Here is a 16470-nt window from a genome sequence, read left to right on the forward strand (position 1 = left end):
GGTATCTGTTGTAATCTCTCCTCTTTCATTTCTGATTGTGTTTATTTGGGTCATCTCTCTTTTTTTCTTGATGAATCTGCTTAAAGGCTTGTCGATTTTGTTTATCTTTTCAAAGAACAAGCTCTTGGATTCATTGATATTTAGAATTGTGCTTTTAATCTCTATGTCACTTAATTCTGCTCTGATCTTGGTTATTTCCTTCCTTCTGCTTGTTCTGGGCTGTCTTTGTTGTTGTTCCTCGAGTTCTTGTAGATGTAGGGTTAGGTTGTTTGTTTGAAATGTTTCTAACTTTTTTAGGTAGCCCTGTATCGCTATGAACTTCCCTCTCAGGACTGCCTTGGCTGTGTCCCATAAGTTTTGGACTGTTGTGAGTTCCTTTTCATTTGTTTCCAGAAACCTTTTGATTTCTTAACTAATATCATTCTTGACCCATTCATTGTTTAATAGCATGCTATTTAATCTCCATGAATTTGAGTGTTTTGGGTTTTTTTCCTTGGGGTTGGTTTCTAGTTTCAGTCCCTTGTGATCCGAGAAAATGCTTGGTATGATTTCAATTTTTTTGAAATTGTTGAGGCTTGTTATAAATAGATAATTTTATTGAGGAAATAATATATCAATAGATTCAGAAATGGGCCAGGACAATTTAAACTATAATGTAGAATAAGGTAATCATGTTTAAGTATTTCTAAAAGTATTAGCATCTGCATTGTGCTATCCACCATAGGACTTATATTTCATAAAATATATATGTCCTCAAATTTATAAATTCAAATAGAAGAGCATACTCACAGGTTGACAAATATTTTATGAAAAGTAAAAAGCACATGAACATTTGGCAACTTATTTTTTCCCCTGATGATACCCTGCACCCAAATAATTTTAAACATGGAAGCATAATCCCAATATCTGTAAATATAGAAATATTAAAATGTGTGGTGTTGTCTACCCAAGAAACAAATTATCTAGTGGTTGATTATAGTTTCTTTTTAATTCTGATTTTGATGTGTTGCATATGTCCTATTTAGGTAATTTACTTGGGGATAAATTATAGATTTTTAAAGTGGTTATTTCACTTGATATAAAAGAAGCAAATATTTCATCTATTACTCTCAAGAATTATCATAAATGAGGCTACAATGTGCTATAATTGTTTCTAAAAGAAGTTAATTCCTCTACAGCACTGAAGTGCAGTTAATAGCTTCCACACAGCTTCTTGCCCAATCTTCATATCAACAAATGACTAATTAAAAATTATCTGGATTGCTCAGAAGGAAAATTCATCCTAAATACAATTTAATTTCATCTTCAACATATAATATTTAACTCACTAAACCTTTTCCAAATGGGAATTTTTCCTTTTAATAGTCAACATCTACCATTTCATAGTAAGCAATATCCAATATTATTAAGCTTTCATGAATCAAAAGATTGCCAAACAACTAAAAGGGGTTTCTTAGAAAAACCACTGGAAATTCAAATGTCAATTAAAATGCAAAACTGTGATGACAAGCCTCAGTGTTGAGAATATTTGAAAATACTAGAAATGTCTATTGGAATAATTTATTTACACAAACAATTTTTCTACCGAGGATAAATGTACAAACAAATGAAACAAAAATTCCTTACCAATATCATCTATTCCTTTGTCTTTATTTATTAAACCATGTCTTGTTCTCAGATCCAAGCTGCTGAATATCAATAGTTCATTAAAATTGTGAAGAGAAGTATAAAGATTACCACAAATAATAGATGCAGGTGTGTAATTAAAAAAATATGTAGGCATGTAACTGAAAATTTCAACTGGAAATACTTTTAAGGTAAGAAACCTAGTTTGCATAATTTACTTACTTTGGCAATATTTACTGTTTATAGGCTTAGAATAATCTTTCTTTCTTAGTCAGTTCTGTAGCATTGGTCTCAAATTACATGTGATAGTAAAATAGGACCTGCGTGGTGGGAAGCAGCTAGATATGCTCTGACAGTGTAGGATGTTGCTACCATAAAAAAACACCTGTAATGCAAGATGTAGCTGTTAAGCCTAAGTATACCCCTGAAAACTTTCAAGTGAGGCGAATTTTAGTTAGCATTTTTTCAATTCCAAATTATGTTTAAGGCATGTAGCTTCATGCCTGAAAGTTAGTAATCATTTAATTAACAGTAGTTATTCATTTTATCTTTCATATTGATTGTGGATTGTGATTTTATGTATTATTATATATATGGCATTCACTTCCCAAAATATTTGTCTTTAAAATACCACCTTGCATTTATAATTCTCTTAATGAGACCTTTCAAATTTTGTAAATTAAATAGATGATCTCTATGTCCTTAAATACAATTTAAAAACATATGTAAAATAAACCTTGTAAATAAAATGCTAAGTATAACAAGCCAGACACAAAAAGCCACTTATTGTATGATTTCATTAATATAAAGTATTCAGAGCAGACAAATACAGTGAGGTAGGAAGCAGATTAGAGATGACCAGGGCTGGAGGGAAAGGGGTGAGGAGAGGGGCAATCCAATAAGCATGGGGCTTCCTTTCGAGGTGATGAAATGAGCTGGAAACTAAATAGGGGTGATGGTCACACAATATCGTGAAGGTTCTAGATGTCACTAATGTTAAGTGTTATATACATAGATTTGACCAAATTTAAAGGAAAAAAACACATATGGAAAATGTAACACAGTTTACACCAGACATTCCAGCAAACACACTAGTTGAAAGAGCTTCCAAAAATTATTTTTGGGGACTATTATCCATCCAATAAAGTGTGAGATGTCTCTCAGCTATTCTCAGAAAAGTTTTCTTCCTATTAATGGGTTCTTAGAATTTCCTGTTTGATTTAAGGAGATATTGAAAATAGCATGTTCCAAAGACTAAAATAATAGTTCATTTTCCAAAAGATTTTTACCTTTTTATAATCAAATCATATATTCCAGTAGTGTTATTTAATGGGAAGTCCCCCAAATAGATAATAATAACAAAGGGATCATTGCCCACATGCCATTAAATATTCTCATTGCAAATTAGTAAGTGCTATGTGTAAATGGTTATGTTCATTTTAACATGCAAATTCAAACAAGTGAGCACATTCTTTGTTGGATGTAAGTGTTGATGTAACTTTTGGGTCATGAATGGAAGTGGTGGTAACAGAATTTCCAAGTCAATGTTGCTTAAACCAGAAATGGCATATAAATTTCTTCCTCCTACTTGTTAAAATACAAAAGTTTAGGAATTTATCTGGGCAGAAATATGAGGCAGGAAATTGTGTCCTTTCTTGCCTCCCTTCTATGGGCTTGTTGGCACATCTTGCTATGGAGGAGAGAGACCATGTTCTACTGGGCTGTCTAGCGTGGTGTGTGAGAAAGCTGAGGATTGGACATGTAATTGGACTGGGGTGGCAGGTGTGGGGGGGTAAAGAGGACCACAGAGGTGAGGTGCACTTCTCAGTGCATTGTGTTGTTAGGGCACATGCCACCAATGTGACTTTCCACTGATGTCAACCTTGATTCTTGATCCCCTGGCTGAGGTGGTATCTTTCATGTGTCTCCTCTGTAAAGCCTCTCCCCTTTTTTCAAGCTGTGCCCTTTGGAAGGAAGTCACTATTTATAGCCCACACCTAAAGGTAGGGAGTCCCATTCTGCCTGTTTGCAAGAGGAACTGAGTAGGAATGCAAGAAGTGAGCACTGGAGGCTGGAGGGTGCCTCCAGGTAAGTGGCATGTGGCGGAGAACTGCTATGAGCACATTAACTCGTTACTTTACAACCAAAGAGCCACAAAAATTACTATTTTTCAAAGAAAAGAAGTAGTTACTGGAAATTCTGGCTCTGTTCAGGTCTTCACTTCAAAATCCAGGCATGGCCAAACTGAATAAACTATATTAGTTGGAATCTTTACTGACTTCTGGAATAATATTCCAATAACTAAGTTTACCTCTGCAGAAATTGTTACCTTGGAAAGTCAGCCTTAGACAGTGTTCTGAATAGAATAGAGGTGACTCTCGATCAACAGGGCTTGAACTGCATGGGTCCACTTAGGTTTTTTTTTTTTTCAATAGATTTGGCCCTTCCATCCTGGTTTTGCATGGTGGATTCAACCAACTCAGGATCAAAAACAGTATTTACACATTTCCAACCACTGTTTCCAAACTGTGGATTCCCAACACAGATGGAAAATACTATTTTTGGTATGCGGTTGGTTGTCTCTTTGGATGCGACAGCTGAAGATGCAAAGAACTCTCTGCAGTTAAGTTTGAGGGCAGTAAAAGGTTATATCTGAATTTTCAGCTATTCTGGTTGGCACTCCATACTCCTGCATTGTTCCAGAGTCAACTGTATAGTTTTTATTGTTTTTGCCAGTGCTTTAATTTTCAATCTTGCTATTGTTTATTTGTGCTCTTGCCCCAAATTCATATGTTGAAATACTACTTTACCCAAAGGTCATGGTATTAGTAGATGAAACCTTTGGGAGGTCCTTAAGTCATGAAGGTTAGGACCCTCATGAATAGGATTAGTGTTCTTTTAAAGAGTCCCATAGAATCCCCATCACCTTCTGCCATGAGACAATATAATCAGAAGTCTGCCGCCCAGAAGTGGACCCTTACCCCCTTATTGGCACCCTAATCTCAGATTTTCAGCCTCCATAACAGTGAGTAATAAATGTTTTTTGTTTATAAGGCACCTGATCTATGATATTTTGTTACAGCAGCCTGAAAAGACTAAAATAAATCTTATGTTTAAACAGAGGTTACTGAATGAGACACAAAGAGTGTTACTGGTCTTTCATTGACTCAACACACTTCTTTTTTTTAAAAAAATTTTATTTATTTATGTTTGGAGAGGGAAGGGAGGGAGATAGAGAGGGAGAGAAACATCAATGTGCAGTTGCTGGGGGTTATGGCCTGCAACCCAGGAATGTACCCTGGCTGGGAATCGAACCTGCAACACTTTGGTTCGCAAGTCCGCGCTCAATCCACTGAGCTACGCCAGCCAGGACTAACTCAACACACTTCTATTCCAACCAATCTTAATAACTTACATGAATTTTAATAACTAATATATCTTTTAAATACTGTTATAAGAAAAAAACTCTATAATTCTAAAAACAGGGATGAATTTTGTTTATATTTCATTTTATACAATTTTTAAGAGTCTATTCTACTTCTTGAGGATTCATATCTTTATATTCCCAGAATTGGTACATCACTAGATTCTATTTTAAAAAACCTTCATAATTTTGGGGACTTCCAGCCAAGATGGAGGCATAGCTAGACACACCGTGCCTCCTCGCACAACCAAAATAAGGACTACAACAATTTAGAAACAAAATAACAACCAGCACTGACAGAAAATTGAACTGTATGGAAGTCTGACAAGCAAGGAGTTAAAATAGACATATTTGTCCAGAACGGTAGGAGGGTTGGAGTTGGACGGCTGGGCAGAGAGAGGTTGCAGCACAAAGAACAATGTCTGGTGGACCCCCAGGCACAGAAGACAGCACCAGGCAGACCCTGGGCTCGCAGGTAGTGGCTGGAAGACCCAGCGAGGTGGTGATTATGGAGCTGGGTGTGGGGTACAAGGCAGCTGGCTAACCAGGTGGTCCCACATTCATGCCCAGATAAACCAGGCGAAATTGGGTAGTGAGACAGACTGCACAATTCAGGGCTCCAGCTTGGGGAAATAAAGCCACAAAACACTGATTAAAAACACCTGTGGGGATTGAGGTGCTGTGAGAGACTCCCAGCTTCACAGAAGAGTTCATTGGAGGGATCCACAGGGTCCTAGAACATGCACAAGCCCACCCACATGGGAATCAGCGTCAGAAGGGCCCAGTTTGCTTGGGGGAAGTGGCAGAAGGGACTGAAGTCCAACAGAGAGTGGAGCTAGTGCCACTCTTCCCTCTTGGACCCCGCCCCCACATACTGCGTCACAACCCAGTGACGTGAGTTTCCCTGCCCTGGTGAACACCTAAGGCTTTGCCCCTCAAATGTAACAGATGCATCAAGACAAAATAAAATAAAATAAAATAAAATAAAATAAAATAGCCCAAACAAAAGAACGGGTCAAAACTCAGAACAAATACAACTAAGGGATGAAGGGATAGCCTAACTATCAGATGTATAGTTCAAAACAGTGGTGATCAGTATGCTCACAGAATTGGTTGAATTTGATCACAAATTGGATGGAAAATTAAAGGCTATGCTAAGTGAAATGAAGGAAAATGCACAGGGAACCAATAGTGATGGGAAGAAACTGGGACTCAAATCAATGGAGTGGATCAGGAGGAAGAAAGAAATAATCAAACAGAAAAGAATGAAGAAACAAGAATTCAAAAAAAATGAGAGGCTTAGGAACCTCCAGGACAGCTTTAAACATTCCAACATCTGAATTATAGGGGTGCCAGAAGGAGAGGATGAAGAGCAAGAAATTGAAAACTTATTTGAAAACATAATGAAGGAGAACTTCTCCAATCTGGCAAAGGAAATAGCCTTCCAGGAAGTCCAGGAAGCTCAGAGAGTCTCAAAGAAGTTGCACTCAAGGAGGAACATACCAAGGCACATCATAATTACATTACCCAAGATTAAAATGAAGGAGAAAATCCTAGAAGCAGCAAGAGATAAGGAGACAGTTATCTACAAAGGAGTTCCCATCAGACTGTCAGCTGATTTCTCAAAAGAGACCTTGCAGGCAAGAAGGGGCTGGAAAGAAATATTCTAAGTCATGAAAGGCAAGGACCTACATCTAAGATTATTCTATCCAGCAAAGCTATCATTGAGAATGGAAGGGTAGATAAAGTTCTTCTCAGATAAGGTCAAGTTAAAGGAGTTCATCATCACCAAGCCCTTATTATATGAAATGTTAAAGGGATTTATCTAAGAAAAGAAAATAAAAAACATGTATAGCAAAATGACAGCAAACTCACAATTATTAACAACTACACCTAAAACAAAAACAAAAGCAAACGAAACAAACAACTAGAACATGAACAGAACCACAGAAATGGAGATCACATGGAGGGTTAGCAACAGGGGAGTGGGAGGAGGAGAGAAGGGGAAAAGGTACAGAGAATAAGTAGCAGAGATGGGGAGGGCAAGAATAGTCTGGGAAATGTAGAAGCTAAAGAACTTATGACACATGGACATGAACTAAAGGGGGGAATGAGGGTGGGAGAGGGTGTGCAGGGTGGAGGGCAGTGAAGAGGGGAAAATGGGACAACTGTAATAGCATAATCAATAAAATATATTTTAAAAATAAATAAATTAAAAAAGTTATTTAAATATAGATAGAATTTACCTGTGTGTGGGGGGAAATCTTCATAATTTTAAAAAGATTCTTCCCTTTTCTAGAGAATAATTAAACTCATGGATAATGAAGAAGCTAATGTAAGGTTGGAAATAACTTTTGTGAGCTTCTAACGTGTTCCTATAAAATGCCTTTTTCCCCTGTTGGTTTAGTAACTAAGAGCTGAGAGGCACTTGCCCAGTGGGCCATTATTTTGGAATTGGCAGGCTCAGAAGACCACGCTCCCCGTGGTGGGTTCAGAGAGCAGACGGTGCAAGGCAGCATGGGGGCTATTACGGTGAAGACATTAGGAGCAGTTATTCCACCACTGCCTATTAGTGCTCCTCACTCTGGGATGCATGCGGCCCTGTGTTGTGCAGTACTTCAGAACTAGAGAATCTTAGGAAATGAAACCATCCAAAGAACACACATGCATCACCCACAGACACAGACAACGGTGTGGGGATGGTTGCGGGGGGCAGGGCAGGAGCTGGGTGGAAGTGGGCAAAGTGGGGGGGAATGGGGACAGCTCTAATAGTGTCAACAATAAAAATTAAGTCAAAAAATCTAAACCAGCAAAATGATTGTCGGTGAGTTTGCACTTTACCCTTATTTCTTTGAGAAAAGAAAGTTATTTTTGATTATTCTGAAGTTAGCCAGTACCTTCAGATAGGACTCCTGACAACAGGAAGAATTTTTAGTTATTTTTCTGTTTGAGTTATTTTTCTGTTATTTTCCTTGCTAGGACTCCAGGGATGATTTCCTTAAAGGTCCCACCTTCTAGAGTGACTAACAAAAACATTCTGTTGTTCTACAAACTTCAAAAATATGAGAATGATAATGTACCCAAATTCATTAAAAAAGGAAATATCTCAGTTTCCTATTGCTGCTATAGAAAATTGCCACAAATTCAGTGGCTTAAAAACAATACAAATGTGTTATCTTACAATTCCAGAGGTCATTAATATCTGTGCCCTAAAATTTTATAATTCCATATAAGCATCAATTTGACTACCTTTTGAGGTTTATGAATGAATTCAATATATGTCTAGATTTTAGAAAATGAGAACTATAAACATTGATTTCACTCTCAATATTATCTCATATTTATTACTGTCTTTTTTACTCACATATAACTGTGCTACATAAACTGCCCACTTAAAATATTTTTGCATACATTGTATGCATACCGATCAGTCTTTGTTTTGTGAAGCCGTTTTCTCTTCAGTCCATGATCTTCTATTACAAGCAAGTTACTTCAAATCGAGTTGCAAGGACCTCTTTCACGGTGGTATCTTACTATGTCATTTTATTTACCCTTCACACATTTTCAAAAATGATCCGGATTCAAAAATAATATAATTGGTTGCTGGGCTATGAGGAATCAGCCTTAAACATTATTTCTGAAATGCTAAATTTGTTGTGTGATAGGGAAGCTTCTCAGCATAATGTTCATTTGCAAGCAGGTCAAAACCCAAACTGTGAGGGGTATCAAAACCGAAGTTTCTGGGTTTTCAGGAGATGGTTATTTTTGAATTTTGCTTTGGACTTTGGCCCTAAATCAAACACTGAAATGTGTTAGGAAACAGAAGTGTTTTTGGTTATTGACAGAAAGAGCACAATGGATGCAGGTTTACACTTGGCCTTGGTTGACAGGCGACCGTTGATTTTTTTCCTGATGTGATTTAGAAGCAGAAGCTGAAGGGAACTTGATGTCTTTTTTAGCTCACTTTGTGAGCCAAGAATGTTCCTATAGGTGTGAGATTGTGTTCATAACGTTTATCACTGAGTCAACAACACAAGGATAAGGAGATTCAGCCAGATTTTATTATACATACTGAAGCTTAAAAGTACTTTAGTTTTAGCCTCACAGTGGGGAACACCTACAGAGTATTCTCAGTTAACAAATTAGTTACAGCATAGAAAATACTTCAATTTTTTTTATCTACATCTTTAGAATCAGCCCAAAAGGAAATTTTTTACTAGTCAGTTATTTTTTTATGGCAGGTATCACTCTCACTTGTCTTGCTTTAGTCATCTCCTACAGGTGAGGCAGAGGGAAACCAATGTCAGTCCAATCACCGGTTCTCTTGGTGGTAGTTAGGACTCAGGCATAGATGGTGGAATGGTGAGGGACATGTGAACTGGCCACCAGGGAGGTGGGCTTCGTGGTACTTCATAGTACTCTGAACTCTAGGCTAAGGGAGTATGACCCGTCCTTGTCTGGTAGAAGTGTGTTCATATATTTGCATTCACGGCTTCTGCAGATCCTTATGGCTGGTGAGATTTCCACATGATCATAAGCTTTCTGGTGAAGAAGCTGAAGTGAACTCTGCTGCATGGGTACTTCTGAAAACACATGGAGCACCTAGCAAGCAGAAAGTATATTGGCTGGTGTGTAACCTCAGTTACAGTTAGAGGCCAGAGGACTCAGTGCACAAAAAATGATTAAGGGAATGTACAGATTTATTATGTTCACAAACACTCTGAATTAGACCTATCTGCAATATAGGCCATTTACTGGGTATGATATTATGAAAGTATTGTTTGTTATTGCTTGGTTACTATATTCTGATAACTGATAATTTGGTATTCAAAGAACAAAAGACATAGATAAATACTGGTATTCACTTCCCCTGAATATCTCCAGCCTACTTTCCATGCAAACGAAGCTTTATAAAAATGTTCACATTACTCCTGCTTGTAATAAAATCTACATGTTTCTTTGCTTATTTTGAAATTCTAAGAGGAAACGTTGTGTTTATAGTCATAGGTAATACTTATATCCATATACTGTGTACAAATGCCACACATATACCAGGCTATTTATCTTGTCATTTTATACATTAGTCTAGAATTTGTGAACAAGAATTTGGCTGAACCATTGATCTTGCCCTTTTTAACTTAACTATGAAGGGTCTGATTCAGAAATCTCACTAGCTAAATCTTCTTAAAGAATTACTGGTAGTAATACTCCTTTCTTCTTCTTTTTTTATTCCAAAATCACCTGTTATTTTTCCAAGTCACATATTTCATAGAATTTATATGCTATATTAAACATGTATGTATATATGGTCATTTTTATAAAGTAGGCAGCTTTCAAGATAATTTCACTAAAACACTTCAAACGCTGTCAGATATCTACTTAAAAAATGGTTGTAGAAAATGAATGCAAAGCTGAAAATATTTTACTCCGAGTGTCCAAGAGCAACCCAATATTTTATTCTGACAAACCAGGAGAGTAACATTTGAACAGAATCACAAAATATAAGCATGATAAAACTGTGTTCTTCTGTGGCCTTTCCTCTGGAGGCACACAGACCACTAAAATCGCTGGGAAAGCTTCGAAAAGAAAATGGCTCTTGTCAGTGGTAATGAGTGATGACTGCGTGGGAGGGAAGGCTCACAGGATGTCAGGGGCTTTTGTCACAATTCAGAGAAGCCTGCAAAATAGCATATAAGATTCAAAACTTTTTATTCATTTTTAAAATATTTTATTTATTTATTTTTAGAGAGAGGGAAAGGGAGGGAGAAAGAGGGGGAGAGAAACATCAGTGTGTGGTTGCCTCTAGTGCACCCCCTACTGGGGACCTGGCCTGCAACCCAGACATGTGCCCTTACTGGGAGTCGAACCACTGAGGCTTTGGTTTGCAGGTCCATGTTCAGTCCACTGAGCTACACTAGCCAGGGCAAGATTCAAAACTTTTTAAAGCATTGGGCTTTCCCCCCATTTCTTTCTTTTACTGCAGGACTACAGGGTGAATATCTTTCTCCGTCAGAAATGGAACGACCCGCGCCTCGCGTACAGTGAGTACCCTGACGACTCTTTAGACCTGGACCCTTCCATGTTAGACTCCATTTGGAAACCTGACCTGTTCTTTGCCAATGAGAAGGGTGCAAATTTCCATGAAGTTACCACGGACAACAAACTGTTAAGAATTTTCAAGAATGGAAATGTTCTTTATTCAATACGGTGAGTCATAGAGTTAAATTCCTGATTTCAATGAAAAAAGTTTTTCGTTGTTGTTGTGAGTGTTTTGAAATTTTTGATTAACTGCTTTCATTGTTCCACTCAAATGCCTTTAATACACCAAATATGTCTAATCAGCAATAGCAGACCCAAGTTTTAGATCCAGAAACTGTATGAATAATTCTTGGAAATCCGCTTTTTTAACAAGTGGCCCAAGTTATTAGTCAGCCAGGTGGGTGGGTGGTTTAAGGCAAAGTGAATGGTAGCCAAATAATACATTGTGATTACATTTTATGTATGGATACTCCTTTAAATATTTATAGGTGAAGAAATATTTAGATTTGCTTGTCTGGGGTTCATTTTCCATAAATTATTTTTCAGGTATATGTATTTTTTTAGATTTCCTGAGTTTCTTAGAAAAGATCTTATTTATGTTACAGTTATTTATTATAATTATAATGATGATTATTATTATAGTTATTTAACACTAACACTAAATCACAGAAATAGCAACAACAAAAAAGACCCCTAAATATTCATTAATAAGAACTAAGCAGAACACAATAATAATCCCATATCATGAAATATTCTGCATGAGCTGGACCTAAGTTTATTCATAAGAGACGGCCTCTAAAATATATTCAAGTGCAAGGAAAATAGTTTATGTTTATTTTTACTTGAAACACTCTACATATGTAAGCATAACTGTGAATGTAAAAATGTACATCTCTGTAAAGCTGCGCAAGAAGTTGAGAAGTATGCCTGACCACTGGGAGAAAATAACCAACTGTGGAAATGAGCAGTTGAATTTGGGTAGGAATAAAGGTGAACTTTAGATATTACTATATGTGACTTCATATTATTTGAATTTTTCAGAAAGACTTAGGCACTGCTTAGGAATTCAATACATATATTTTATGATCGAAGCTTGAAACCTGAGGTTATGATCCTTGACCCCCCTTTGTTGTGGGTTCATGATGGATATCAGGGGGTCCATGACAGGGTGCAAACAGAGCAAGTTAAATTTTTTCCCTAATGCTTTGGAAATTAACTTTGTGAAAGCTATGGTTTATTTTAATTATAAGATACTGTTTCATTTCAGACAGATTTTGGCTACAAGAATATATCACAGGATAGCATGGGGTAATCATTTGGCAGTTATAATGTAAATATTTCCATTGATAGAATTGAAATACGATGTGTGTGTGTGTGTGTGTATCCTATAGGATTATGGATATTTAGTTGTTTTTATCAAGCCTTATTGGAATTGGAAAATGGTTCCATCCATTATGAATTGCTCACATTTCTTCTAATATTTTGAGGAAAGTTATGGAGTAATTCAGAGTTGCATTTTTGTCTCTTTGGTATGAATTCAGATGAAACAGGATGATGTCTCTCAGCTCCTAATTTTTGTTTGCTATATCCTGGCTCACAAGATCAAAGACTAAATTTGTTTTATTATGAGTTGTTTTTGGAAATCTCACAGTACTTTGAAATCTTCAACTGGCAAACAGTTTCTTTGTTTAAAAAAAATTGCACTAGAAAAAAAACTTTCATTCAATTTACAAATGGGGCATCTGTGATATTTTATGGGAGATCTGACTTTCCTGCTTGTTTAAAGAAAGAAGCAGAATGTCCTGGCAAACCTGACCTACTGAACTTGTCCATTTATCTGTACTTTCTCTTTCTACCTACTAAAGCAAAGAAATAAACTTAATAAGGAATGAAATGGCATTAATGCTCAGGAGGGTGAAAGGAATGAAAAGAAGACAGTGACAGATGAACGGTGGCAACGTGCCTGGGGAAGCTTGAAAATGACTGCACATGTGAAAACTGACTTAACAGAAACAGCTGACACCAAAGCCAATGTGGGGGAACAAGAAAGGAAGATGGTAAAATTTCTAAAACCTCACAGTTTTAGAAATTTGTGGGGGCTAGGACTTCAGAAAATAGAGGCTAAAAAAGAGATAAAAATGAGAATTGATTTCTATTTTGTAGGAACAACAGTGAGCCTTCTATTCCTAATTTTCTCATTTATATCCTTTAGACGAGGGGCCGCCTTTTTGCCTTCTGAACTGGGCAGAAAGCAGGACAGAAAACCTCAGAGAGGCTGTGCCAAGAGCTTCAGGAGTAGGGATGCCAGGCACAGCTGGATCTGTAATGAGACATTATACAAAAAAAAATGAGGACTGCATGAGGTATATTTAATGGCATTACCCATGTTCTCCCTAAAATACTGAAAGCCAAACATAAACTTCTACCGAGTAGTAGTCAGAAGAATATACCTCTGGAGAAACTAAACTGTCCCACAGAAAAAAATCTACAGATATTGGCATTTGGGGAATCACCAGTGAACTCTCTGAGCAGCCATGTTATCATCCCGCAGATAAGACCATTACTCAATGAACCATCCACTACTAATAGAGCTCCAAGAAGCTTTTAGTGTTTCATTCATGAAGAGGCCTTCTAAGTAGTAGAATCAAAATACAAAGAAGTAGAAAATAGGAGAGAAATGATATGGAAATCAGAACATCAATACACATCTAATATATGAGTAGAAAGGAAAAACAGAGATAGAGAGAGTGAGTTTACTGTGTAAAACAAGAAATTGCTAGGTGAAGTGCTGTGTTTAGCTATTGAGAGGGCCTTTCCAGCTCTGAGGGGAGTTCGTAGAATTTCAAGTAATAGTAGGGAATAAAATCTGAAGTGACTGCAAAAGTGAGACAATTATTAACAACAGGAAGAACAAACTGTTATGCATAAGCTGTAATTACAGCAACCTACTAAGCTTAATCATAAACCAGAATTACATGTTCATAACATGTAAACAACAAATATTAATTTAACTATGTTTACATAATTAACTTTTGAGTATAGTTGAGATTTCAGTGTGTATAGAGTGTGGTATGAGGACAAATAAATTCTGTTTTTTTCTTGTAGGAAATTAATAGACTATGTCATGAATTAAAAAAATCAAGCATTATATAATAGCAATTTAGCCCTATGAACATAAATCGTAGACAATATCTTAGAAAAGGCTGCCTCTAAGGAGCTAGAACTGGGAGTAAGAGATGGGTGGGGCAAAGGTTCAGTTGTTTTTTATGTGCTATTTTATGCAGCTGTTTAAACTTTCAAATAATATGCATGAATTATATTGCTAATTTTCAAATTAGGTACTTTTTAAATGAGGGCTTTGGAGCCAGGCACATGACTCCAGATTGTCAAGGTTGGTATTGACTTTACTCTGCTTAGAAAGTTAGCCTATTACTTATTTAATGGGTGCTGACTGAGGACACACGGTTCCTGGGTCAGAGACAAAGGTGTTTCTTACTTACTGCCAACAAGCAGCCCAAGCATCAGTGTATTTGCCTTACTTCTCGCTTGTCCTCAAGTCTCACTGGAGCCATGTGACAGGTCCAGAGGGATATAAGACACACCATGGTCTGTGTCACAGCTATGAAACACCGAGTTTGGGGAATTCACTGCTTTTATAGCAAGATACAAGCAAGACTTCTCTGTCCTTTGTCCTAATCTCTCAAAATTAGCAGCTGCATTAACAACCCTGAGAAATGACAAAGCAAAAAGAGTAGGCAAGGCCTTGTGCACTTGGTACACCCAGCAAGAGATGCATCAAGGGGCAGAAGGGGTCCGGGAGGGATGTCTCCCAACCCAGGTCAGTTGTCTACAACTTACTAGTCATGATTTGGGGCAAGTCTCTTTACTTGTAAAAGGTTTGTTTTTCTTCTGTATATGATAATTCTTGAGCTCGAAATAATATATGTAAAGCACCCAGATAGTGCCAGGCATATGATAGGCACTGAAGTTGTTTATCTTTCTAAAAAGGAAATAACAACAACAAAACTAAACCAAACACAAAACTAAACCAAGACTAAACAAACAAAAAAAACAACCCCAAACTCTTTAAATTCTGATTTTTCCAGAATCCCAAAATTAGCCCTATATGGACTCTCACAGGGTTACTGTCCTATCTAAGCCTCAGTTTTATCACTTATAAATGGGGATGGTAATATCCTCAGATCAAGATAATGGAGGCACCTCATACAGTTAAATCTTCTCTAATGCTTACCTAACTCACACTGGTAATCCATGTCAATACCATCAACTTTACTGCTTATATTACAGAAGTATTATTTCATTAAACATCAAGTCGCAAGAGGAAATTTTATATCAAAACTGCTACTATGCACAGTGAATTGTCATAATGCAATTTCAACTTTCATTTAAGCTAAATATAATCATTCTTTCTTTGAAATTCAGTTGTGAAAACCATTAAAGGTTACTTGTACAATGTGTTTATTTTTTTGAACCTTGACAGGCCTTTACTTTTTATTTATATTTATTTATTTGTTTATTTATTTTTAAAAAATATATTTACAGTTGTCCCAATTTTTCTCCCTTTGCTTTCCTCTGCCCAGTACCCCCATTCCCTCCAGCAATCCCTACCCCCAGTTCATGTTCATGGGTCATGCATAGAAGTTCTTTGGCTTCTCCATTTCCTATACTATTCTTTTTTTATTGTTGTTCAAGTACAGCTGTCTCTGTTTTCCTGCCACCACTTACCCTGACCCAACCCTACCTCCCACCCTCAATTCTTCCCCTCTTTGACTTTGTCCTTGGGTCCTTTATACATGTTCCTTGATGACCCTTTCCCTACTTTCCCTGATTATCCTCCAGCCCCTGCCACTGCTTACTGTCAGTTTTTTCTTTATTTCAATGTCTCTGGTTATATTTGGCTTCCTTGTTTATTTTGTTGATTAGGTTCTACTTACAGGTGAGGTCATATGATATTTATCTTCTACTGCCTGGCTTATTTCCTTTAGCATAATGCTTTCCAGATTCTTCCATGCTGTTGTGAAGGGTAGGAGCTCCTTATTTCTTTTTGCTGCATACTATTCCATTGTGTAAATGTACCATAGTTTTTTGATCCATTCATTTACTGACAGGCACTTAGGTTGCTCCCAGCACTTGGCTATTGTAAATTGTGCTGCTATGAACATTGGGATGCATAGGTTCTTTTGAATTTTTGTTTCAGGATTCTTAGGGTATAATCCCAGCAGTGGAATTGCTGGGTCAAAAGGCAGTTCCATTTTTAGTTTTTTGAGGAAATTCCATACTGTTTCCACAGTGGCTGTATCTGTCTGCAACCCCACCAACAGTACACTAGGGTTCCCTTTTCTCCACATGCTCTTCAACAA

At 37.0% G+C, this 16470-nt stretch overlaps 1 protein-coding gene across 2 annotated transcripts in view; it reads left to right on the top strand.

Moving 5' to 3' along the window:
* Window positions 1–16470, top strand: part of GLRA3 (glycine receptor alpha 3) — a 136835-nt gene that overhangs the window by 49902 nt on the left and 70463 nt on the right. For both annotated transcript variants that reach the window (XM_045831527.1, XM_045831528.1), the window contains exon 4: window positions 11034–11257. In XM_045831527.1, the coding sequence (XP_045687483.1) occupies window positions 11034–11257 (224 nt within the window). The remainder of the gene's footprint in view (window positions 1–11033; window positions 11258–16470) is intronic.

This window comes from Phyllostomus hastatus, unplaced genomic scaffold (genome assembly GCF_019186645.2).
Source record: "Phyllostomus hastatus isolate PE091 unplaced genomic scaffold, TTU_PhHast_1.1 phas_contig_159, whole genome shotgun sequence".
NCBI classification, from domain to species: domain Eukaryota; kingdom Metazoa; phylum Chordata; class Mammalia; order Chiroptera; family Phyllostomidae; genus Phyllostomus; species Phyllostomus hastatus.